Genomic DNA, 26307 nt, shown 5'->3' on the forward strand with positions numbered 1-26307 from the left:
TGCGTCGGGTCATTGCGACGTTGGAAGACCCAGCCTCGACCCATCCTCAATGCTCAAACAGGGAGGGAGGTTGTTCCCGAAATTCTCGCAATACATGGCCCCGGTCATCCTCCCCTTAATACAGTGCAGTCGCCCTGTCCCATGTGCAGAACCCCCCACCCCCAACCCAAAGCATGATGCTACCTCCACCATGCTTTACAGTAGGGATGGTGTTCTTGGGATGGTACTCATCATTATTCTTCCTCCAAACAGGGTTAGTGGAATTAAAACCAAAAAGTTCTATTTTGGTCTCATCTGACCACATAAGGGGGAAATACTTCTTATCCTCACTGATCACTGATGAATAAATAACTAATCAAATGCCAAAAAAAGTAAATAAAAACAACTCTCTTTAGGGATTTTCATACTTTTATTTAAACTGAGAATCAGAATTTTTGATAGTAAGGCAATTGTCTAAACTCTTCTTTCTAAATAATTTCCCAAAAAGAAACAACTTGCAAGTAGTTTTAATGACAAACATAACAAAACAACTGTAAATATCACATAGCATATTAATTAGAAAACAATACATTCAATTTCAAAGCTTGAGACCATTTTTTTTTTTGATTGAGGAGTGACTGTGGGTCCCCCTGAGTGAAACTGTAAATGACCCACAGTGCTCCTACGATCGGAAAAAAGGGAAAAGAGAGCGGGTCACTCTGAGTTTTTTCCATTTAAATTCACATCCTCGGACAGGAACATCATTCCAACATAACACCTTTAATGGGATGAAGAGCAGCAAACGTTCAGCACTGAAAACTAAAATAGGACAGATCAAACATCTGAGGTAGCACTTGTTCACCTACATATGCTTTAAAGGACCCAACTATGACCTCTGTGGATACATAACAGTTATATATTTGTTTGAAACAAGGAGGTTATCTCTGTGACTGCATAACTTGCTTTATAGAGCTGTGGAATTAGAAAAAAGTCAAAGGTTGTCAGATCCAAAGTTGGGTCCTTTAAGCCTCATAAATACATGAAATACAAAGAAATTGGAATTAAAACAAACTGTTTTTTTTATGTGAAACAACATTTTCAACTGATTTAAAAAGCGCAAAAAAATCAAATCAGAAATAAAGACTGTTTACAGAATGCTCTTTCACAGAAAAAAAACGCATTATAAAGACAAAAACAACATTAAAACACTGATAATAACGTTTGACACGAGGATGGGATATTATCTGAACTTTGGGCCAATATGCAGCGGTGAGGATTAGGAAATAAAATCTTTGGTTCATATTGTTTGCCTTTGAAAAGAAATTAAAACTGATTGTGTCTCTTCTCTTCTCATATGATTGAATCCTCTGCAGAGTCCTCTGATTAAAAACACAGAAGCACGACAAAGCATGTGCACCCACACTGTCTACATTATCACCAGCCACAAGAAACACTCCGTTTATTTTTTGTGACCTCTTTAAAAAGATACATTATCAAAATATAGACAATAAATCGGAATAAAATCACATATTTAAACATTTATTCTATTGAATTAAGTATTCTCTTTAAATTACTGTGAGGGACAATTATAGGGGGCACATTTCCATGCAACTGCGCAGCTGCAACACAGACACTAATCAATAAAATCTTTTAAAATCACCTACATCTGTTTGCAACTGCTTATGAGGAACTCAGCAGAAGGAAAATGTAATCAGTGTGCATAATTTTGATTATTAAAAATCCCTCCATTGAAGCTGGACACTTCCTCAGAGTTTCAGCCCACGACCCTCAGGACTTATTGGTCGCAGGCCAAGGCCACTAATGTGCAAGGCTTTGTTTGAGGAGAAGCACCTCAGCTGATCTCTGAAGCAACCATTCCTCTTTGGTCTGTTTTGATTACTTCTCCATTCTCCAAAGATCAGCTGAGATGCCTCAAATAGAACAAAAAAATCAGCAAACAACTCTTTGGGTATTAGCTTCACAGTCACCGCTGCATATTTGCCCTCAGCATAAACTACGTGGCGGACAAGTGCTTATCATCACCTAGGCTAGCAGAGAAAACAAACTATAAAGTTACTACGCAGTGTACTCCTCTAAAGTATAGCATCTTCTAAGAAAAATAGACTTTTTTTTAGAGGTAAAACATTTCAGTGTTCATTCTTCAATTCAGTCTCTGATTAAACACTTTCCACTACAATCATTCTTCATGTGTCGCATCCTCACATGGGGCTCCTCCCTCCTACATTAAGGCCAATTATTAAAGCTTTTCTATTCGGATATGCTGTTGCAAGCACTTCTGGTGTGAATGTTTACACAAATCAAATGAACACAGGAGCTTGTAAAAACACACACTGCAGGGGGGGGGGGGGCTCTATCTAACGTCTGAGCTGCAGGATCACAACGTTAAGAGGTACATTCAATACATTTTCTATAAAAGCAACATAACAATAAAACAGTTCAGTACTATGATACCCTGTCAGTTCACCATGTAATACTACATGATTTTTTTAAACTTACTAAACCTTGTTCCCTGAGTTTGAGAAAAGAAGAGGACAATAAAAGCAACTCTTAAACGAGGTAGTATAAAACACAAACAAAAAAAGGGGCAGACTGCATACCGACATGCAGAACACACGCTGACATTCATCATTTCTCTCACACCCATCATCAGTAACGGGGACAAAAATGAACACATATATTATTAATACTGGCTCAGTACCTCAGCAACATCTGAGGGGGTGAAACTAGAAAAAAAGGGTGTGTAGTTTAAAAAAAACTTCATTTCCACACACCGGGTGGAGCGAGAGGAGGTAGCTGCAGTGCCCTTATCATTCGCCGAATCCAACACAAACTGACAACATAAAGGGGATTACTAACAGACAAAAGAGTCATCAGGAAGTACAAGCGGTGACGCTGAAGCAGCACATCACAAAAAACAAAAGAAGAAAAAAAAAGGAGTTATTAAATATTGAAGGTTTGCCCTTAGACAAACCGAGGTAGATAAATCAGCAAAAAAGGATTCACACTTCCCTTCTGCTCCAGTGATAAACTCTCATAAATAATCTCCCAAATGCCTAATTTTTTTGACATTCAAGACGACCTTTTTAACATTCATGGTGGGTGAGATTTTTGTTCCAAAACATACTCAACACAAAAAAAAAACCTAAAAAAAAAAAAACAGACAGTAAAGAAAAAAAAAATCATTTTTGTTTTAGTTGGCTTCCTGTAGATAATTTAAAGAAGCAACAAAACAGAAATAAATGCAAGCTCACACAACTCATTCACACATACTCTCAGTCATTGTGATCATTTTAGCAGGCGTTTCTGGTCAGTTTCTGATCATCTAAACCTAGCAAAGCGCAAGGGTAACATAATCTCAGGTATCATGTTGATGTTCTTCCCAGATAAACTCATATTATTGCTGCGTCATCAGTGGAGCCTCCAGTGGGATTCTGGCTGGATTTTGTTACCATTGTCTAAGTAAAGTATTCACAGTTTGGTAGCTCATAATCACCAAATGATCCAGATGAGGCAAAGAATGTGTAAATCTACTTTTCACCTGCACAACATACACTCCCTCACTACCTCAAATACACTCACACCTACATTCAGCCTCACAGACTTGGCTACACACTGATTTCACTCTGAGAATATCTCTGGGCCGTAGACGCCATCAACAGACCCCTTTAATTTCAGCTCAGCCGGACTCCTCGGCAAAGACTCGCTTGGCTCTGTAGAAGGACAGCCGCAGTCCAAGTCTCCGCCGTCCTCCTCCGTCAAAGACGGCGGGCGGCTGTTGGGACCTGAGTTGGTCAGCTCCGTCTCGTCATGAGAGAAGCGTCCTGAATCTCCTGTTTCGTGGCTGCCCTCGCTGTTGGAAGATCCTTCTGCATCGCCAGGATGGCCAAGCAGCTCCTGCATGGTAGTGGAGTGGTTTGAAGAAAGCTCTTCTTTGTAGGTCAACACCGTGGCTCCTGGTAGGTAGGAAAGTGTACCATTCCTCTTGTTCTGCAGCACAGAAAAAAATAACATTTTTAAGTGTGATGAAAGAGACAAAAAAATACTAACTTGGAGATTTGAAAACCATATTGTTATGAATTTTCACCTTATCCCAACTGTATGGTTGCTTGGTTACCTTCAAGCTCTACTTCACAAAATAGAAATACAGTAGGACCTCTGCATACAAACATTTCTTTTGTAAAATGATGAAATTAAGCTAATCCCAACCCCTCACACCTTTGCAGAACCTTTAAAATTCCAGTTATTAACTGTTGGGTGGAGAAACATCAAGTAACACTGTCATCGGTCCTGTCATCAAACCTATCGCCATAACACTAACACAGTTCAGCAGCAATGAAAAAAAACAATAGTTAAGGAGAGAGCAATTTACTACAAATATATCAAAACCAAATTTTAGTCTATGATATGTGAATATCACAATGAGCCGTTTCAATTTGCGGGTAAATTCAAGATGTTAAGAGTTCACTCTTTACATAAGGCTCTGTCTGTCACAAAATTCTTCACTGATACAACCGTTCCCAGGAGACCAAAGTCGCACAGAGAACTGGAAGTATTTTAATGACAGAAGTGGAGAAAGATTAATGTTCAGGGGTTTGGAAGATTTGAAGTTTGTATTTAGAGTTTAACTGTAGTTTCCAAAAGTCTATTTCTTAAACCTACCTGCAAATTTATGCTGTCCTGTTTCCCTTCACCTCTAAAGAAAGACCATTTCTTCTTCTTGTCATTGCAGGACTGAACAGGCCCGTTAGAATTTATGATAAGATTGGTTCCACCCTACAATAAAAAACATTTTTTTACTATATCTCAAATGAAGACTACATTATCCTTGATAATAAAGAGGAATTTAAGAAGTTGCTTAACAACTACTGTGGAAACGCATCAGGAATCTCTCAGCAGACTGCTCTTACCTTTGCATCAATGAAATGACCTTGACTCATCATAGGAATGCTCACTTCATCGTTCTGCACTTCGCCCTCAGCTCCTACATGTATTGCAGCTGCACCAGATGTGCGTAATCCTTCTCTGTAGGATTTCACAGCTGATAGTTTCCTGCAGGGAAATAAAAACATAGCATGAAGCTTCAGGAAGCTTGAAAAATAAGGGGGGGACGGACGGGTGTAAGTCACAGCTTTGGGAGCCACTAAGTACCTGTTTTTGCCTCTGCACACAATGATGAACGCACAGATAATGATGCAGGTCAGAGCGATGCAAACTCCCACACTGATACCTGTCATTGACCTTTGGTCCAGGTGATAGAAGCCATCAGAAAAACCTGAAAGGGATTGATTACAACATGAAGCAATGCCACGTAATTCCTCCTAACATTAGAGAGAGTCTGCTCTGTGGGGTTCACTGACCTGTGGAGTGAGTGGAGCCACTGGAGAGTCCAACATGGTGACCATTAGAGGTATCTGCTTTCACTGTCAGCTCAACGACGTTAGAAAATGGTCCATCTCCCATGTCATTGGATGCAGAGACTTTGACCAGGTAAACCTGTCCTGGACTCAGGTTCTCCAGCAGCGCCATGGTGATGCTCCCTGTGGGTAGAAGATGCTCTCTATGAATAAACCGTTGAAAATGATAAGCTTCTTTTTTTTTTTTTTTTTTTTTTACAGCTCCAACTTGCTTACTTCAGGCTTTCGACAAGTGAAACACAAGAAAACAGAGAGAGATTCTTAAAAAAATGTAGTTTAATAATCTATCAAAGAGCTTTCAGGGGTTAAATGTTCAAAGTATACATTTAATATTTTGATATTAAGTTTCCACAGCTGGTCTTAAGTTTCACTAAAGTAAACAGACTTGGTTTAAATAATCAAACATGTTTTTTTTTTAAGATAACAAACTAAGATTATTAGAATAATAAGATAATATACAATTCTCAACAGCAACGACAAAAAGCAATCAGAAATAAATGTACTACAATGTAGAGTATGGCCATCCTCACAGAAAGAAGGTAAAATAAAAGCTGGAGGTCAGGGGGGTCAGAGCTGTCCACATTCCCTAACTGCTACCACCCTGCTTGCTCTCCACCAGAGGCCATGCAGGGACTGTAGGGAGGTGGAAACTCAGTCTGGGGTGAGATGGGGGCAGGGCTGAAGGGGTCTTTGTGAAAATCTTACTTTTGACCTCTTACCAGTGGCAGAGGGGGGTTGCCTGTGGGTTTCCTGGGGCCATCTCCCCTTAAAAACACCTCTGCTGCATCACACACCAGACAGCAGATTTCTATAACCAAACTCTGATACTTCCCTAATTAATCTCTCCTCACATGCAGCAAGAATGACTTTATGTTTAACATCTTCTGAGTTATTGTCAGAATATCAAGAATCAGTGAAGATTAAAAGGAGTAAACAATGCAAACCCAAACCTTAAAACAGGGAATAACAGTGAAGTTGAAGGAAGGGTAAATAAATGGTTAGATATTTTTTTATCTGTATATGTAATTAAACTGTCATGCTGGAATATTGGAAGCTTTATTCAGAGAGGAAGCCAAGAGGTTACAGGAAACTCTGGAGAGGCCGTGGAAATCTACAGCCCAGGTGGGAATATCTCTCGACAAGGCAGTTTTAAGCTTTGCACCCTACAAATCTGATTTTTAAGAAGGAGTTCAAGAAAGCCAACATTGAAAGAAAGTCACAAGAAGCCCCTTTTAGAAAGCTTTAGGGGAAACAGCAAAGTTTTGAAAAAGGGGTTACCTTTGCTACCCAAATTTATAAATAGGAGTGGCAGAAGAGTAATTTGCAATGTTTCTATTAACAAACTACCGGTAGGTGTGAAACATGGTGAGGGCAGCATTGTGCTGTGGTGGAAAATGGATGGAAGTAAAGTGAAGGAAAATCCTGGAAGGAAATCAGACTGCAAAAGGACACGTCTGGGATGGATCTTGCAGCAAAACAGCATTAAAAACATAATCATGTTTCATCCTTTAGATGTGTGTCCTGATGCATCTGCAGCAAAAGGTGGTTCTACAGTGAAGAAGATGCTGAAAAACAATTCATTCATGTTCTTCAGCCTCACCACCAGCTGCTATGTACATGTACAAAAAAAGGCTTGTAGCTTTAGCATGAAGCCTTACACACGTGTACGTTTATCTTCATTCACTGTTCTACCTACCTTCTCTTTGCAGCACCTGCCATTTACCAGCAATCCAGGCGTTTCGTGAGGCATACAGTATGGTGTAGTGGGATACAGCTACGTTTGGTTCATCAGGTAGTTTCCATGAAACGAGCGCTGTGTCCTCGTCAATCAAAGTCACTTTGATGTTGGAAGGAGGTAAAGTAGGAGCTGACAGGTAATGCAGAGAACAAACTCAGGATGTGTAGTTATACCATTAGCTGAAAACCTAATGTGAGTCATTTTAGCTTTAAGTAACAGTTACATTTCAAATGTACCTTCAGGGAAAGTGCTCTGATAAACCACAGGGCTCCAGGGGCTGGAAAGCTGGTCAATATGAAGGCGTACAGCAAATTCATACTTAGTGTTTGGCTCCAGATCACGCACAAGAAGCCTCTGTTCACCTCTACAGAGAGAAGACATGACAGTTCAGTAAACCTCCATCCACCATCTAAATCTTTGCTTTGTTCAATTGTTGACTGATATCCTTCAGCTATAAAAGCTGAGTTAGACAAATGTCCAGCAGATGGCGATGTGGAGCAGTTTGAGGGAACACAAACTACAAATAGATACTCTGCGGGGAGGATTTATGGAGTAAAAATGCAACAGTTCTTCCAAATTCAGACTAAAAAAGTTCATAAAAAGCTAAAATCACCAGCGAAAAACACCCTCATACAGGTAGTAAATATCCAAAAGTATGCTAAATAGAAAATACTTTTTGAAAATGTAAGACTAAAAATAAATCAGAAGTTTTTTAAACAGTATGACTGATGCTTACGTCTGCAGATAGAGGACGAGTGAGGCGTTCTGCAGTCCTACAGGGTTGCAGCGGACAGTGTAGTTGACTGCATGGGTGGAGGTGAAGGCTGGACGGCCCCAGTACAGTAACACAGCCGAGGAGCTGTTGGACCTGGCCTGCACGTTGTTAGGAGGCGGTGGCGGTGGCACGAGGCGATCTCGCACCGCTAACAGAGAAATCACATTGAGAATTATTTAAACTCTTCTACTTAAGCTTAAAAGAAAAGCAAGCAAATCATAACATTTCTGGAGCATGGTAAAACTTACAGACACATCCAGGGGTGCTGATGGTCTGATCTGCTTGGTACCCATCTCCAACCGCGCTGTAAGCCAGCAGCTTGACATGATACTTCTTTCTTGGGTCTGAATTTAGAAACAGTACATTTAGTTTTGCTTTTGCTCAATATAACCCTGCCACCACTGCTATTTACTCAGAAGTAGCCACAGTGCTGTGCAAGATTTTCTCCAGCCCATAATGAACAGCAAGGCTGTTCTAAGAGAGCTGGATTGTGTGGGTGTGGGGCAAATGGGGTTTCCTGGTGTGGTGGGAAATAGTCGACACATGGGGGCTGTGATGGGACTCCTTTGGTCAGTTTTAACCCCACTAAGGGCAGCAGAACAGAGCAACTCCACTATCCATCACCCTGTCAGCCAGGGTTTTTTGATAGCAAATGACAAAGGCCTTTCTTTGGCCCCTGTCAGGCCGGGCGGTCAGTGGTCACTTTGTCTCTGGTCCTGAATCGGGGAGGGGTCAAAGAGAGAAGAAAAATCCCCAGGGAGGGACACTGCAGACGGTCAGCAGCAGTTGTGACCTTAGTGACCATGAAGACCCACTCCTCAACAATAGCCATCTGACCAAATTGACCTTTTATACCTCAAAGGCTTGCCACGCTTCCCGTTAATGCTGCATATCATTTAATATTTTAAAACAAGAAAAAATACTAAATAAATGAAGCATTTTACATCTAGTAGATGGGAAACACACATATCTGTTCCGGTAGAGGAAAAGAGAGACACTGCAGGAGGACGAGCGTGTTTCTATGGAGGCTGCAAAGTTTAAACTAAGGGTGGAGCTAAGCTGCTAGCACCCCCAAGAAGTTTAAATGGAGCCACGGCAGGGCCAGGAGGTCAGGCTGAGATAAAACCCAAGAATCCAAGGGAGGTGGGACTGATATATGAGATGAGACCCTTTGTTCAGGAAACCTACTTTGCAGCAGTTAGCAGCAAAGACAATAACAGCCAAAGGATTAATCTATAACTTCTGAATGATCTGGCTGGTGATTTTGAATATGTAAAATGCTGAAACTGTCAGAGTTGAAGAAAAAGGTGACGTCAAAGCGCATCATGTAAAACCAAAGTCTCATTCTGTCAGTTTTTAACCTGCAGAGTCACCTTTTCAGAGGTTTAGACCCCAGCATCGGACTCTAAACAGGAGCAGGCTTTTAGAGCGCACCTCTTTCCGCCCTACAAATACAATGGGCCTGTCGTAATTATGCGCTGGAGGAGTTCTGAGAAGGGGGGGAAGCTTTGACATCTGGGCCATGACCTTTGACATGGAATCTGGGCAAGCTAAATCCTGCAAAAGGAGGGGATACACATCTCACTCTGACAGAGGGGGTGGGGGGCAGAGGAAGTGAGTGGAAAAACAGAGAATCTCACAGAGAGTAAGAATTAAACTGCTGCTTAAAAAGGATGTAGCAGCATCCTGATAAGAGACAACTCAGTCAACAGGTTTCTGTTTCAGCCTCCTGGAGTAAAACAAAAGCATGACAAAGTGACTCAGCTAGATCCTTAGATAGAAAAACAATGAGGATGTTAATGTCACCAGCCATAAAATCCCTCATAAATAATTTATCAAATTGGCCATATGTGAAATTTGACAAAATCATAAGAAAGTAGATGGTTTGTTAGTGTTGAAGAACACATTTGTGCCATACGCACTTCGCTCTTTTTTCTCTTTTTACAGCTGAAACTCAATTCTTGCTGGCCCCTGAAGTTTTGTTCTGTTGCCAAAAGCCCCCTGGGCTGCAGCAAGCCAGGCCTGAACAGGGGCCATAAATGTCAAAATCCCGCATGAGCTCCCCCAACACCACAACATCTATCATCGTCCCCACCTCCTCCTCTCTATTCAACTAACTCGCACAAATCAACTCAAAGACGGACGCCGACAAACCCACAACTTCAGCATGAAATAGCCTTTTAAAAGTAGGCCTTTTGATGTGTTTCTTTTATTCCAACTTATTTCTGTGCATCTTTAATTAGAGTGACATCAGTTGTGCTATGGTGTGACATATAAAGCTACATTGTACACACAGCACTCTCTGGTACCAACAGGTATTTAAGCCTTGGCAATAAACGCAGGTTTATCTCATGAGCCAAGCAGCATTCCCATGTGAGGAAGGGTCAGATCACTGCCCCATTTATGCCAGCTGGAGCCACTCCAACATGTCCCTGCCTCTCATGGATGGGATTTTAATCATTGTAAAAAGCTGAAACTGTACATGGCAGCAGCCCCTAACGGACGCTTGAATACATGTCTCTACTGACTCAGCAGATTCCAGCTAAAAGTTCAGAGATAAGTGGTGTTGGTAGAAAAAAAAGACTGTTTTATATGAAGTGGATTATAGGAAATATAATTAACAGAGCAGGCAGATTTAATTTGAAGTGATCACCTGCTGGAAAGGATGAGCCTCACGGATACTTACAGCAGGCAACACAGATGCAAAGCCACAGGAAGTTAAAAGGCTTTTTTATTTAAAGTACAATTAAAAAAAAAAACCAAGAAAGTATGAATAGACTTATAAAAAAAACAGGGACTAAGGTCTTCTAGTTAGTTTAGGTTGAGGAATAGCCTTAAATGTCAGGTTTAGACCTCTATGTTATTTTATGATGTTATTTTGCAAGCCATTAACAATATCAAACTGTTTCTGTATTATTGCAAAAATTAACCTCTGTCCTTTATGTTTGTGCTAACAGAGCTAGTGAGTTATCAGAGAAAATTCAGCATAATTCAAATGTTTATAAAATATGCATTAGATTATAAAAACATAGCTGGTATTGCAGATACATCATTGAATGTCTCAGGTTTGTGTAAAGTTAAAACATAAATAGAAACCTTTAGAACCAAATGCTTTAGAGTGTCAAAGGCTTTGTTAACAGATCAAAAAATATATTTTATAATAATTTATTGAGACACTGTGTGGGAAGGATTATGCTTATGTATTTTGTATGAGTAAACCACCTGACTTATATTACTGCTCTGATTTTGTCCTTATTTAAGAAAAAGTTTGTAGATTAGATCACACCTTTACCTTGTAACAAAGCTTACCTCATTAAGTATTGCATGATCACTTTTGAGGCCTCACAGATCATTAGCACAAACTAAAGAAGTGTTACAGCTGGAAGAAGCAGGAGAGAGATCTCAGACCTGCCCATTGTTTGAGCAACAACTCAGTTGGCGAAGGGAAGCATTTCCTTTAGGTCCAAGCTAATAAACCCTCTTTGTGGCTCTGAAAGCCAAACACAATGAGACTCTTTGATCTTCTTGCTTCTTTAAGCAACACTGCTCAAAGCAGTCATAAAACACGTGATAAATCAGCCTCCATGGAGCAGCTTTCCACTTTTTAACACACAGCCTCGCTAGAGCCCTTTTTCACAGAGGAACAAAACAATCTTTTCAACTATTTTTCTATTATTAACTGAGCGTGTTTTGCAACTTGCTGACTCTGATTAACATTTACCACGTTTAACGTTTGCATTAAAATACATTTCATATTAACAAAAATCATCCAGGAAAAGTAATACATTAAGATATTATTATCTATGTACTTTGTATAGCTACAAAAGTACATAATTAATATTCTAAATCTTTGTAATTATGTTCACTAACTACTGCTGTAGCTGTATTAAACACCAGCAGTAATTTACTGTCTTTCTGATGTCCTACAATCACAGAACTTCCTGATTTACAAGTTAGCTGCTGACCACCTGGCTGACCCCCTTGGCCACAGATGGTCAGATGTCCAGCACACTGGCCTGAGCCCCCTGCTCCTCTTTCAAACAAAACAGCTAAAATGAATCTGACCTAAAGGGCCACAAAAGCTCTGATGTGCCCCAAGTTCTATTCAACAGCCAAAGAAAAACTCCACACAAAAATACTGCTAAGAGGTGAGAGGTCATGGAAGTGGTGCTGCTCTCTCTCTCCACCCAGAGAATCTCTGCTCAACACATGACAAGACTTAAGCCAATTAATCACTCACATGTTTGGTGGCAAACAGATCAGATCACAGAGACCTAAATCTGAACTGTTTTGAGAAAAAATACAATCTTCTCATTTTCGATATGATGCCAATATTGCAGCCTTAAGTACTCACAGATAGCGATATTGATATGATATCAGCACCAATCATACATACTTAAGTTACTTATTTTGCAGTGTGGAATATTGAAAAAGTTTGATCAATAGGTATTAATAAAAACCACAACAGTAAATATAGGTAGAAGCAACCATGTACTATTAACATATGGGTTACATAAACTTTAAACAGAACCAGATGAACCAGAACTGGAGTTTTTTATCAGGTTGATCATATCAGGGATTTTAAATAAATAGATATTTTCCAAGCATTTATAATTTTTTGTCATGACTAATTTCAGAAATATAGACATTCTTAATATCAGAGCTGGACACCCCTAACTGTGTCTCTAAATTATTTTTTTTGGTCATTTTGGTATTTTAGTATTATAAAATTTTATATTATTATAATTATACCCCTGGTAGACTGAAGTTTAAAGAAATTTAAATTGCCCAACATGACTACATTGAGCTCATCATTTAAGATGATTTGATTTAAAATAAACATGGAAACATGCAAAAAAAATCCAGTTAGCAGTGGTAGGAAAGGTATGATTGATGCAATTTCTTTGAAGACTTTTCCACTGATAATTATGAAGGACATACGTAATTCTTGAAATGTAATCTTCAATGAAATGTAAATAAACCGTTTTTCTTTTCTTTTTTTTTACACACATATTCCTTTTGCACGGATTTACATAAGTTTGACAGGTGCCTGTTTTGTTTTTCTTACAAACAAACTTCTTTCTTGAAGGGAAATTGTTTCAATCTAACTCCTCCAGTAGAATAGGTAACCCTGAGCTTAACTATAAATACAAACGTTTTTTTTTCTTAAGAAGTACATTTAATGTTAAATGCGAGAGCTTAGTAGCAACAGAAACTTTGAAGAAGCCTCATCACAGAAAGTAATGCTGAACTGATTAAAACCAGTCAGCAAGTCTTTGGTTGATATAAAACAAAAAATAATCTAAGTAAAAAAAACAAAGAAAAAGAAGGATATCAGGTAACCATATTTTATTAAAGCAAAACCAAAGCCAAGTATGAGGCATGAATAAAAACCACTTGTGCATTAGCGCTTACGGAAAGACTCTGTAAACTAAACCGTATGTTGATCATCTGAAGCAAAACTCACCGAGGCCGCCGATGGTGTGTTTATAAGCAGAGGCCTGCAGCTGAAGAGGGGAACTCTCTGGCTGACTCTCCTCATGGTAGAAGAGCTTGTAGCCGCGCACACTGGCGGAGTTTTTGGGCATAAGATGCCAGCGAGCTGAAATGGTGGTGCAGTTCAGAGGCTCCAGATAAAGCTCAGGGGCAAGTGGAACTGTACAGAGACAGAGTTCAAAACATCCAGTAATTGTGGGGTTAGTGGGATTTAAAAGGGCTCTGTGTTAATCAGAACAAACTGTGATTAAGATATGTTCATCATATTTATCTTACTACAGTACATTCATTTGTTAACAGACTTCTGCCATAGGTTTGTATATAACTAAAGGATGCAGGTAATTGGATATGAAAGCCTGTTTCAGAACCCCCCATATAAAGAGATCAATTTGTCTATATATGGGGGCAGGGTGATGGCAATGCCATGGCAGTGTGGGAAATTAAGACATTTGTCATGATCGTACACTGGACTGTGGAGGCTGAAACATGCATGCTGCACAATCCTGTATGTGGGGTCTTAACATCACAAGTAGCCATCAAACATTTTCCACTAAACTTTAGTAGTTTTTTAGGAACTGATTGAGTCTCGTGAAAAATTAAAATGCTGAACCTTTGGCACCAGATGCCTTTGGAGTGCGGTGAGACGTCCAGGAAGACTGCTCCCCCCATCCTACACTGGTAGCAGCAACGAGTCGCAGAAGGTAGATGGTGTCGGCCTGCAAGTTTTCCAGGAGATGCTGAGTCTTCTCTCCAGGCAGATCTACTTGTGATACTGTGCTCTCTGAACTGGTTCGATAGGACAGGCGGTAGCTTGAAACCCTCCCACGGCTCAGCTTCATTGGAAGAGGCTGCCATGACACATGGATGTCAGTGGGGCTACGGCTGGTGAGGCTGATCTCTGGCGCCCGCAGAGGAACTATGAAAAGTTAACACAGAAAAAGACGCTGGAGTTAAAGAGTTTTCCTTGATAATGTGCACTCATCAGTCAGTGTTGATGACAAAGCAAATGTTTGATTACACTATTTGTTTTGTTTCACTAGTAATGTTTCACTTCACTAGTAATCAAGTAAAATTGATGAAATGCTTGAGTTTTCCTTGAAAGGTCAAATAAATACTGCTAAAGGAAGTTGAGTGATATGAATTTTACATGCTTTATAGGTCAATAAATGAAGGAAAACAACATTAACTTTGATATTTTTCTTCTATGGGGTTAGTGTGATCCATCTTTGGATTTTGAATGACAGTTTTCTAATGGTACTGCCACCTGTGGCCACAACACAAAACTGCAGCACTCTTCCGTTATCGTAGTGCACGCTCATAATTGACAAGTTTTTTTTTTTAAACTTTATTCACCTTATGTGGAGTTGCCTTTGGCGTCTGAGTTTAGCTGGATGCTAGTCGCTTCTGAGTATCCGCAAAATCCCTCTTGAATATAATGCTTTGGTTGGTCAAAACCCATTTAACTTGAGGGCAGGAAAAATAGGCTACAGGTTTATAGACGCTGAACTACTGTTGTCAGTGTCAGTCTGCTCATCAAATTATATTTTAGTAATAAATGGTCAATTAAAAAGGATACTTTAAAGATGTTTTTCACTAAAAACTCACAAAATTTCTCTTTAACCTTTGAAATACTAAAGCCCTTTTTTCATCTCTTAACCAGCTAGATGTTATGATTCAGCAAAAATAAATATATTTTAGTCAATTTCTTAAAATAACAGGGTTTTCTAAACTTCCAAATTGGTAGTAGAGTTTTCTTAAAGAAAAAATAAAATACTTTGCAGTTGCAGAAGACTGAGATAGAAGGTTTTATTCTACAGGTGTCTGAACAGGCGTATGTGAAATGCTTGTTTGCATCATACTCTAGACAACATGTTTTTTTTTAATGAAATTAAAAACTTTTAATTTATCAAAAAGATAAATTTCAAACATTAACTGTCATATAGAGTTTTATATTGAGTATATAGAGTTTTTTTTTTTTTTTCCAGCGGGTTATTGTAGATGTTGATAGCTGTAACAAGGATCTCCTATAGTGGTCTGTCTTACATTAGAACTGAAGACGCCTCTGACTGAAGATATGCTGTTGATGGATGGCAGTCTAATGAAGAGAACACTGATGGCTATCCTTAATGGTCTTTATTTGAACAAGAATTGCTCCTTCTGAGATCTGAGAGAAGGTTCCCATAGCCAATATAATATAGTATAACTCCAGGAGTAAATCTGCAACAATTCTTTTTTGATTTTCCCATCTGGGATGTGGTTTTTTGTGCCTTGTAGAACATTTCCATGAATTAGAAGGAACCACACTAATGTACAAACAATATAAGTTAGTTAGCAGTTTTTTTGGTGCAAACACTTTGAAAGTTGTTTGAAAATGGTCCAGCATGCAAGCCTCACCATCCTCAAGCGTGTGCTGGAACACGTGGTCCGACATGCGACTGGCTCCCATGGGCATGTATGCCACCACATAGAAGGTGTAGTTGCGAGCTGGCTCCAGATCATCAATAATGTAGCGCGTGGTATCGTTTCCGATGACAACTTGATATTCCTCGTTGTTTAGTCCTAGATGCACGATTAGATTAGATAAAGAGAAATTAACTAAATCTATGATCGGTCCCAAAAATCTTGGATAAAAAAGGGTCATGTAGATAAGAAAAACCTATCATTAACTCAAATATTTTCATCTAATACCTGCTTATAAAACAAACATATGTTTGTAGGTAATGCATTCCATAACAAATACTTCTATTGTCTTGATAGGTTGAATTGTTAGAATCTCCTTAAAGCCTCAATAACTAAATTACCTTCTAATCACAAATGAGCAAATTCTCATCTGTGATTTTTTTTAACAGTCCTGATTCCTGACCTGGTAAACAAGATACTTCAGACTAAATGAAAAGATTTTTTAAACAGAGTGAATGCCTCAGTGAGCATAAGAGAAAAGGCACAATGCTTTCCTTTCTGTCAGATCCAAACCGTTTTGTTGCCTCACAGAATACACAGAGGCTAATTAGTTCCTCCTTTCTGCAGAGCCTCTCTGTCAACAACCTCAGGTGCAGAGTGTACTGTCAGATACTCTGTCAATGTCAACGGACAGCTTTTCTTTCAGGGAGAGAGCAATGTGAATGTGTCGAAAAAATCATTATGGAGAGATAAAATTCCCTGACAGATGTCAGGTTTTCAGAAATAAACCAGAAAGAATTTGTTTTGACCTCTTTATCCAACGTCCTGCAGGTGGTCCTTTCTTCAAGTTTAAGTCGGAAAATTTCCCTCTCAAAGGAAAGTCAGTGGCTTTGTCGTTAAGCAGTGCACAGTCTATTATATTTCTCTGAAACATTGTGAGTCTTGTTAACAATGGAAAGAGTTGCCAGGAAATCTAAAATCCTTAAAAATCCAGCTCTTTAGCTTTTCAGCCTTTCTTCTGCATTTTCTTCAGCCAAAGAAAAATACCATGAATCTTGAAATTCTACAAGTTAATAAACTGAAAGCTTAATTTGTTCAAAAGTTGTTTAACTCCCACCCAAAAGAGTGGGTAGAAATCCTTGTTTGAATGTTTCCATATGGTTTAAATGCAACAATCAAATAAAGAAAAAAGTATCTAGAAATGACTTACCTTCAGCTTTCATGTAGTGCACTGAATATGCAATAACTTTATCCGAGTTATACTGAGGTCTCTCCCAGGCCAGTAGGATGGCGGAGCTCGAGACAGTGTCAGCTCGGATATTTCTGGGTGCGCTCGGTCGGTCCTCTGACATCACCACGATGAGCCTCGCCGTGGACAGGACTGATCCCAGCTCATTCTCTGCCTGGCACTGATAAATGGCATCATCTTCCAGGATAATCTGGTTGATGACTAGTTTGCTAGAAGACACAGATACAGGGAATAAAACCTGCTTCTATTTTTCTTTTTCTAGGGAGTTGTCAGTCTGTAATTGCTTTAACAAGCAGTAAATAAGAGCAGGTACATATTATTGGGAAACCAACTAAAATCCAATCTACACTGTTGTTAATTATTCCCTTTCCTTTTATAGGAGGGAGAACAGAAAATTATTTATTTAAGCAGCTTTGAACCGATTTACAGCAACTGGTAAATAATCACCTTCGCATTTGAAACAAACTAATTGGACGTCTCTGGGAAGTTGCTTTTAAATCCTAGAACTTATACATAAATCTCTGGTAGAAAAATACCTGTGGTACATTTTGATGCGACCATTGGAGTGAACTTTGTTTCCGTTCTTGAACCACGTTATCCTTGGAGCTGGAACCCCCTCAGCTTGGCACACGAAACGAGCCGTGCCAGCCCGTGGCCGTGTCAAGCTCTCTGGCCACTCCACAAAGGATGGAGGTGCTTCATCAAAGAGCCAAGATATATAGTTATAAATCCTTTAAATGAACTAAATGTACTTTGATCACAGCCAAAATTAAATGCTGTCTTTACCAAGAACGGTGACGTTGGCCGAAGCAACTGTGTAATTACGTGTGCCTGGAGTAGTGGCTCTACACATGTAGACTCCGCCATGTCGGGGCTTGATGTCGGTGATAATGAGGTTACCATTGCCCAGCACTTTGGTGTTGTAAACATCGATAGACTTGCTGTCTGCTCTGCTCCAGGAGATGAGGGGTTGGGGATTTCCTGTGGCTAGGCACTCGAGGATGGCACTCTGGTGCAGCGATACAGAGATGTTCTGTGGCCCAGCAATGAAACGAGGCCTCTGAGGAAGAATAGGACCGGGAGCTATGCAGAGACAAGCAGTGACATTCAGTGAGTTTACCAGATGCTTCCGTACAATACAGGAGTTTATGCAACTGGATCACCTGACATGATATAATCTGATACTGTTAAACCCTCTTATCTCACTAATTCCCTTTGCTGATTGACACACCTGGGGTAACAGTAAGAGTGGCTTCGATGCTTCGCCGCCGGCTAGCGATGTTGGTGGCTATGCAGCGGTAGTGCCCAGCATCTGCCCGCTGCACACCTTGTATCTGAAGAACACCGCTGGGAAGGACTGTAATTCTGGATAGCAGGGAAGGAACCACATGTCAGATGTTTCTAACCAGTAGATATGGAAAAAAATAATCCACTAGAAAAGAGACTAGTTCCCCCCCGTTAGGCTTTGACTGGAACAGACTGTTTTCCCCCTTGTCATTAGATTAATCAACAACATCTCCACCTGTTTAGCCTGTAAACAACCAATAACAAGACATGGAATGCAGTTTTCTTAGTTGGTAAAAACCATCATCCATGATTTTAAACTGTAGATGATGTTGCAAACCTGTCAGTGGAGAGGGGTAATGTGACCCGGTTGAACTCCCAAGTGATGATGGGAGGAGGGTGTGCTGTGATTTTACAGGAAAACCTGGCAACCGAGCCTTCGGACACCACCACGGACATCGGCTGGAGTGCAAAAGAGGACATACCTGCACAAATGAAAAATAGAAAAATTTACAGTCAGCTTTGCTAATTATTTGGTTAGATAAACAAAAAGTGTTAGAAAATATATCTTGTGTTATTTTTTTTTTTTTAGCTGTCCAACTTCACACTTCAATTCTAGATCAAGAAATCTTTTCAAGCAAAACTATCTTCCTACTTGGACATGTCATTTTAACAGGTCTAGCGAGGTAAAGTTTGATAGAATTTATGATTCTGGATTAAAATCACTACTTAGGTTATTATCAGTTATTGCTGTTTTCTTACCTACCACATTGTATAATATATTTTACAGAAACATTGGCTATTTTATAAAGCGGACTTTTCAACTGAAGCCACATTGTAATAATGATCGAAAACATGCATAGCAGGAAAATCAATTCTACTGTTTCAATCTAATTTTAATTTAAGAGCCTAGTCCTGCGTTCAAACAGGGTCAATTTCACCAGTGTTGTGTATGAGGTGGCAGCCAACCTTTTTAGGAATAAATGTAAATGCTGTTTTACAGGTGGGAGCATTATGACTGGAGTTAAACTAAACATTCAAACTGTTTTTCAGCCATAGCTGTTTTGTTTTTCTACATGTGAAGACTGATGCTAGTAGTCCTTGTTTTAAACTTAAATCTACCAGATTTAGCTTCACTTTATACATCAGAATGACAGAGGATAAACCTGTGACATTGTAAACTATCTAATACACTAAACCTTTATTAGTGTATAAATACAAGTTAAAACAAGATAAATAAAACAGAAGTAGAAAATACTGAATTAAGGTTAATTCATTTTAATATGGCTAAACTGAATAAAGAGTTTTGAATGATTATTTTATCACATCCAACGATGCCAGTCAGGGGATGTCGTGCATAGGAACATGCCGGGTTGTGCAGGAAGGTGTTGACTGCAGGAGAACAGCTACATCCTGCATGGATAAGGTTTCTCTGAAACTGAGCCTGGGTCAGCAACCAACTGACCCACAAGTAAATGAGACCCACCAGGAGCTACCAGAAAAGCCTTTTTATACAACCACAGGGAAAAAGGGACGAAGAAATAAAAAAAAGGGACAAAAAAGGAGAAGACTGTAGAATGGTTGTAAGAATTTAAGCTACTTTATCTGTTTTATCAGAAAAAAACAACTCTGAAAGTTGTTGTTTCTTTAAAAATGATCTATAATTCTACATTAATTTCACTACAATGATGTTTAAAGTGGTTTGTGATAAGTTTATTGTGATCAGTACGATATGTCAATCTCTAGACATTTCTAAAATGTCCTTTGTCAAACATAATGTGCTCTTTATGTGTATAAATTGAATGTCCTATGTGCCACAAAAACATAAAACCACACAAAAAGTAACCTTTTAGAACCCCAGGGAAGGTCAACGTTAAAAACGGAGAGCATTTTATTAATTGACATACATAAAATCTTTATAAATTGTGTTATCTTCAACAGAGAGCTGCATGTTGCCTCTGCAAAAGGTCTGCAGAAAATTCCTAAACTGCGCTAAAAACACTGAAGTGAGTATGGGGCCAATGACGAATGTCTGTGTTTAAGCAGTGTTACCAGGTGTTATGGTGTTAAACAGCAGGGGATCTCTGACTTCCAAAGGAGAGAAAACACTCAATTATGACATTTACAAGACTGACAGCAACTTCCCTATAAATCATGCAGACATCCATCGAGGTTGGAGAAAAACAGCAGTTTGAAAAATAAATGTTTCATATGTGTTGGACATGAGGAAAACTGTGGCTTGGATCAGATTCTGGTCCAGTTTAATCACATTAGTTCAGAGCTGTTACCCCTTCAGCTTCAGCTCCACTGGGGTTGTCTGATGCAACTACAGAGGTGAGAAGAGGCCTTTAGACCCTCTTTCCTACACCCACCCACCATGTGTTGAAGTGATATGCCTACAGGCATAGGAGATGAGCCCTTCTAGCCACCGTTTTACTTCACTATTTAGGCAAGTGACTCTGAACTGAAAAACACAGGAACAGTAGCTGATGATTTAGAAACTATTAGGGTATGCTGGGAATTTTTTTTTCAATACTCTTTGGTTCTGAGTAAAACCATGTAAAATTCTCTTTCTTTTATTTCAACATAAAAAAAAAAACGTGTTTCTTTTCTACTTTCTTTGTCTTTAACAGTTCCTTAACATTAGTAAAACAAAACACATGGATGAAACTTTTGGTGAAACATTTTGACTGCATCCTTAGCCAAACAGAAAATAAATACCTCTGCCAATTCCTCAAAAGCTTGAAGAAACACTTCTGACCATCTGCCCCTCTCTGAATCCTCCCCTCTCACCTCTGACCTCCACAAATCACACTCAGCTCTGGTAGCTTGAAGTTTGACCACCCCAAAACCAATCCTGGTGCTCAGAGCTGCCACGCAATCGGCTTCACTTAAACCATTACTTGAGTTGAGAGAACTCAAAATGTGATTTAAAAAAAAAAGAAGACAAGAAAAACACTTTTAAACATTGTCACGTCAAATTTAGATTTGTTCAGAACTTATATTATTTGTATTAGACACAAAATATGCATCAGATTAAAGTGCAGTTAGTTTGAAAGCCCCAGCAAAGGAAAACAAAATCTGTTCATAAGCCTTTTTAGCTTATTTTGCAACATGATCACACCTCGCAGTAATCTGAAATCACCAAATTAAAGCCATATCTACCATGACTCTCCAAGCAGCAGATGGGACTTCTGATGCTGGCCACTCAACACTCTAAAGGTCAGTGGATGGGTCAGCCCAAACAAAGATTCCCGTGCAAATGGCAGGAATTAGTTCAGCCCTCTCTTCCTTAGTTTCCATGGTCAGCTCAAGCAGCACAACTTGTGAGCCATTATTTCTTTTTTTTTGCTCCAGTATTCTTTTGAATAGATAGATGATACTTGAAACCTGGTGTGTTTACTCTTTTATAATAATCTCTTAAACATCTACAGAAATGTCTCTTATTCAGCTAAACCCCATCAGTCTATAGTTTTCTGGCAGACAATAAAACTGACCAACTTTTTTAAAACCTGATGGACTGAGCTGATGGCCATTGGTTCACTGAATCAACTCCAAAACTTTCCCATTTGCTTCTATAGTGCTAAAAGCTCTCCAGTGCAGTTGTTTACCCCACGTGTTTTGCCTAGCTTGTCAGTTCCCCTAAAAAACAAACAAACAAAGAAGAACACTGCTAATCAATAAAGCGATAGTTTTCTCCTGCTGGCCTTTGTGAACTTTAATAAGAATATGAAAAATCTGGGCTGATAAGCTGGGACCAGCATGCAAAACTTTAAAAATGGCCACAAATCTATGGCTGGCTTGTTGGCAGATGTGCTTCTGCCTACAGAGCGTGCAGGACAGTCCGGTGACCACTGGCCTGGCTAAACAAAGACCTATTCCCATGAGCAGCGTGACCTCTAAAAGCTGGAGTGGGGGAGCACTGCTGGAAAGACCATTCACCCCCCCCCCCCCCAGCTCCTTATCTTTCTCACAAAGTTTTCCAATCAGTCAACAGGAGTAACCCTCCTCTGACAACAGAGGCTTCATTGTTTTTAATCTCTATATCAGATCAGACTTTAAAGTCGACCTGTACATCTGTCTCTGCTTCAAAACACTATCATCCGCTGCGATGTTACGGAAAACACATCAAATTGTAGCTATATTTAAACTTGTGCTGCAAGAGAGAAATATACGAATAAAAGCAGAACCAGTGCAAGCATCAGCGAATACTGTTGGATACTAATCTAACACTATTGAATTTAGGATTATATCCATTTCAGTCCGACCTTCTTCCATCTATTTACCAGCTTTAAGGAACCTTTGACCTCAGGGCCTGCCGTTCAGGGGAACCATGGTAACCTTTCGTCTCCAGCGGAGGAGAAAAACAAGATCCCTCCCTTTGAATTGTCTCCCTTTGGGGCATTTCGTCGTTCACCTCGAGGTTCAAACTGTGCAGGGTTTGCTTCTGACTTATCAGGGGCTTCTAAATGTCCCATCTCAGATGTATGCCTTAGCAGCCCAATGCAATGTTCCTGAGATCACATCCTATAGGAGACACTGGGGAGATAAAAATAAACTGCAGCAGCTCCTCTGTGGCCTGTAACTCTTTTAAAGCCTGCTCTAAAATAAGCATAAAACATCTTAACTACAGGAAATCACAAACCTTTCACAGAAAAGTAAAACCAGTTAGTGGATTAAGCAGAACCAGCAAAAAAGGATGAAAAGATGATGTCCTACATTTTAAGCACTGTGTACCTCTGAAATCAGTAACTTCACTCATAAATACAATTCTGTTTCTACTATAGCAGCACTTATTTATCTGACCTTCCAGGTCACACAGATGTACACTTGACAAAACATATTATATCCATATGAGTTAGCACTTCTGCCCAGATATACTTACCTCCCCAACATGTTGACTTTAAAAAACACTTCAACTGAGGAGTTATGATTAGAGATGCACCAACTGATTAGCCAGTTTCTCCCCTATTGGCTATTGAGTCAATAAAATGCATCAAAACAAAGTGAAGACATCAATTTTAATCCATAAACACAGCTACCAAAGGCACGTTTGTTTACCAATATCAGCCAACGGTAGAGCATACTCATTTTGAAATATAAATAAGGTTATTCTAATTTTTTTTCACATTCAGTTAAACTCAAAACGGCAACCTCTGTCAAAATACCTGCTTTGCCTTTTATTAGTTAAAGTCCTCAGAGTGAAAAAAAAGAAATTGGTAAAAATAGGATGGTGAATTACTATTAATTTAGTGCACCCCCAGCTGGATCGTTCAACACCTTGATGCAGTTCATGTTGATGACATATATGGTGCTAATATTTGTAATAGTTAGAAAGTTATTGCTAAAAGAAATCTGACGTCCTTTTTTTCCTCGCTTTGTGTGGTTTTGGTCACATGTTGCAAGTGACCAAATAAAATGGGAAGCCAACTTAAGTGGGCATTCTCTCATTGAAGATCCTCATCAATCTGAAGCCTGTTGACAAACGTCACATAGCGAAGCTCAGGTGTCACATCAAGGCCAAATCCCAGCCCACCTTTGAGCTCTATGACCCAATGTTTAAGGTTACCCTCTATCAACACTGTCTTCCTCAAATGACAGCCAGCGGCTTCGAATTATGTGTAAAGGGTTAAAAAGCTCCCACAGCCCAATAAACCATGTCAGGAAAGTCACCGCTGAGCTGCACACATGTCCTCACATCCGTTTATAAGCAGAGCCTCTGGGCACTAAAGCATGTGGATAACAATCTTCTCATTTGTTCTAAATAACTAGTGGTCATTTACTGCTAATCAACTTCTAAACATGTTATTAGACCTTTCAGGCTAAAAACAACCTATTAAACAAAAAAACAAAAAAAAAATGCTATCTCCATGCGTGATATGCCAAGGGTGTCACAAACATTTTCATTTCTGATACGTTACCGATATCACATTTTAAAGTACTGGCTGATACCAATATTGATCCAATAGAATTTCAGCACAAACCATACACACTTTTCCTACTTATCTTTGACAGTGAAATGCTATAGAATTGCTGAGAATTATTGTTGACCAAAGGGTTGCATAAACTACAAAATTTAAAAATATAGCAAATATAGCCAAAAAACTACTATCGGATTATGCCAGCCAGCATCTAAAATCTGTGATATTGGCCTGCAGATAGAAACACTATGCTTCTGTTTAAAGTTTCTTTAACTCATTGTTTAAAGGGACACTATGCAACATTTTTCAGTTAATTAATGTGTTCCATAACGTTTTGGATGACTAAATGAGTCATTTCAGGTTGAACAAAGGTATTCTCGGCCGCCCTGGTGGTCTGTGGGGGAAATACTGCACTTGCAACTGCAGGAGCACCGACCCGCACCCACAGGCTCAGAAGTCTGGTGAGAGTCAGTCTTGCTTTACGGCGAGAACTGCTACACCCCCCAGTTAAAAGCATTCTCGTTGCTAGCACAGTGGCAATCTTTGTGCAGTTATGCTACGTTCACGCAGCAAAAGCAGCAAAATCGCGTCTGCTGCTTCCTTTTTGCTGCTTGTACCAGTTAGTTCTGACGCGTGGCTGAAGCAGCTTTGCTGCTCTGGCTGTGTCTGAGGCGCGTTGGGCGGAGCTTCACTATCCTTTCTCTGCCTTGCAGCTATATTTGCTGTGATCAGTGGGAATAAAGTAGTTTTAATATGTGTTTAAGTGAGAAAATACACCTGAAAACGTAATCAGTGCAGTCAGTTCATTCAGATTATTATCCTGCCTTTAATATTTTTTCTGTCGGAGCCGCTCAGACCCCCACATACCAGCGGGGCGCCAACAGTATGGATCCCTTCATCAGCAGCGGTTCACCGCGGCAGCTGGTAGGTGTTTTTCATCTAAATAATCCAAACTGCATATTCTGCCGGCAGATTTCTGCATTTTAAGTTAATTTAGGCGTCAATAAACTGTTTAAGAGGAGTGATCATCAGCGCTGTGTCTCTCTCCCTGCGTTAAACGCACCCGACGCGCTGCTTCAGCTGCTCAGACGTGCTGCGCCTGGTGCTCAAAACGCGCCGCGGGACCTTTTACTGCGCCTTGACGCGCGTCAACCATTGACTTTGCATGTAAACTCGCTGCTTCTGTCGCGCCAGCTACGTCCAGTGTGAACGCAGCGTCATTCGCTGCTAAGCTCAAAACAACCGCGCCTGGCTTGACGGAGAAACCAGGAGAACAGCTGTGCATATTTACGACAGTGCACTTTTACTTTCGCCCTCTGGAGGGAGCCTCACTGGAAAATCAACACCGGTTGCATAGTGTACCTTTAATATGACATGGGTCAGTTGTTTTCATAGGTATTGTTGTCCACTGTTTTTATCTGTCTTAATATTGACTTGACTTGACTTGATCTAGCCTTTTCTAACATTCTACAGTACAAAACAAGTCATTAAAGTAATAAAAGCTTAAATTTGCACTGATATCATATTGGTCAATTCTCACTATTGGTCAGTTCTCTAAGCTATAATATCAGCATCGCATCAGAAAGGAAAAAGTTGTATTGGGACATATAATTATAAAGACATATAAATGACAGTAGCAGCCATTCAAAATGGCCCTTCCTAGTCAAAAAGCGGCCGAATGGCAGCAAAATCCCTCCAACTTCCAGCCACTGGCCTTCTCCAAGGTATGCATATTTTTTTACTCTGACACCACCCTTTCACTGAATTACAGAGTCTGACTAGGTGATAATGCTTCTCTTTAGATCTTAATGTCCTAAAATCATGAAAGAAAGAATATTTTAGACTTTTAAAAAGGAATTGTAGGGGACTAGCCAAGGAGAAACCAAGAGCCTATCAGGGAAAGTTGGGAAATTTAGAATGGCTACTACTGTATAAGACCAGAATTTTGAACATCTTATTTAGACTGTATAAAGGGCAGTTTTTCCGTAAAAATTCAAAAATATCCACTGGACTTGGTTTTCAAGATTTGA

General features: G+C 39.7%; 1 protein-coding gene across 2 annotated transcripts in view; it reads right to left on the reverse strand.

The window, feature by feature from the left end:
* Positions 1–390: 390 nt before the first annotated feature.
* The window catches only part of prtga (protogenin homolog a (Gallus gallus)), a 30919-nt gene continuing 5002 nt past the window's right edge, over positions 391–26307 (reverse strand). Inside the window, exons 3-19 of one of the 2 annotated variants that reach the window (XM_038308630.1) lie at positions 18697–18841; positions 18304–18437; positions 17859–18155; positions 17609–17768; positions 17034–17281; positions 15818–15982; positions 14034–14339; positions 13395–13583; positions 8176–8271; positions 7889–8075; positions 7389–7516; positions 7111–7281; positions 5358–5537; positions 5149–5272; positions 4908–5049; positions 4660–4773; positions 391–3987 (exon numbers count right to left, since the gene is read on the reverse strand). In XM_038308630.1, coding sequence (XP_038164558.1) covers positions 3619–3987; positions 4660–4773; positions 4908–5049; positions 5149–5272; positions 5358–5537; positions 7111–7281; positions 7389–7516; positions 7889–8075; positions 8176–8271; positions 13395–13583; positions 14034–14339; positions 15818–15982; positions 17034–17281; positions 17609–17768; positions 17859–18155; positions 18304–18437; positions 18697–18841 — 3155 coding nt within the window. In that variant the 3' untranslated portion in view covers positions 391–3618. The remainder of the gene's footprint in view (positions 3988–4659; positions 4774–4907; positions 5050–5148; positions 5273–5357; positions 5538–7110; positions 7282–7388; positions 7517–7888; positions 8076–8175; positions 8272–13394; positions 13584–14033; positions 14340–15817; positions 15983–17033; positions 17282–17608; positions 17769–17858; positions 18156–18303; positions 18438–18696; positions 18842–26307) is intronic. The other variant, XM_038308631.1, reaches the window with a different exon arrangement.

Source organism: Cyprinodon tularosa, unplaced genomic scaffold (assembly GCF_016077235.1).
Source record: "Cyprinodon tularosa strain WSP-4 unplaced genomic scaffold, ASM1607723v1 ctg642, whole genome shotgun sequence".
Lineage (NCBI taxonomy): Eukaryota > Metazoa > Chordata > Actinopteri > Cyprinodontiformes > Cyprinodontidae > Cyprinodon > Cyprinodon tularosa.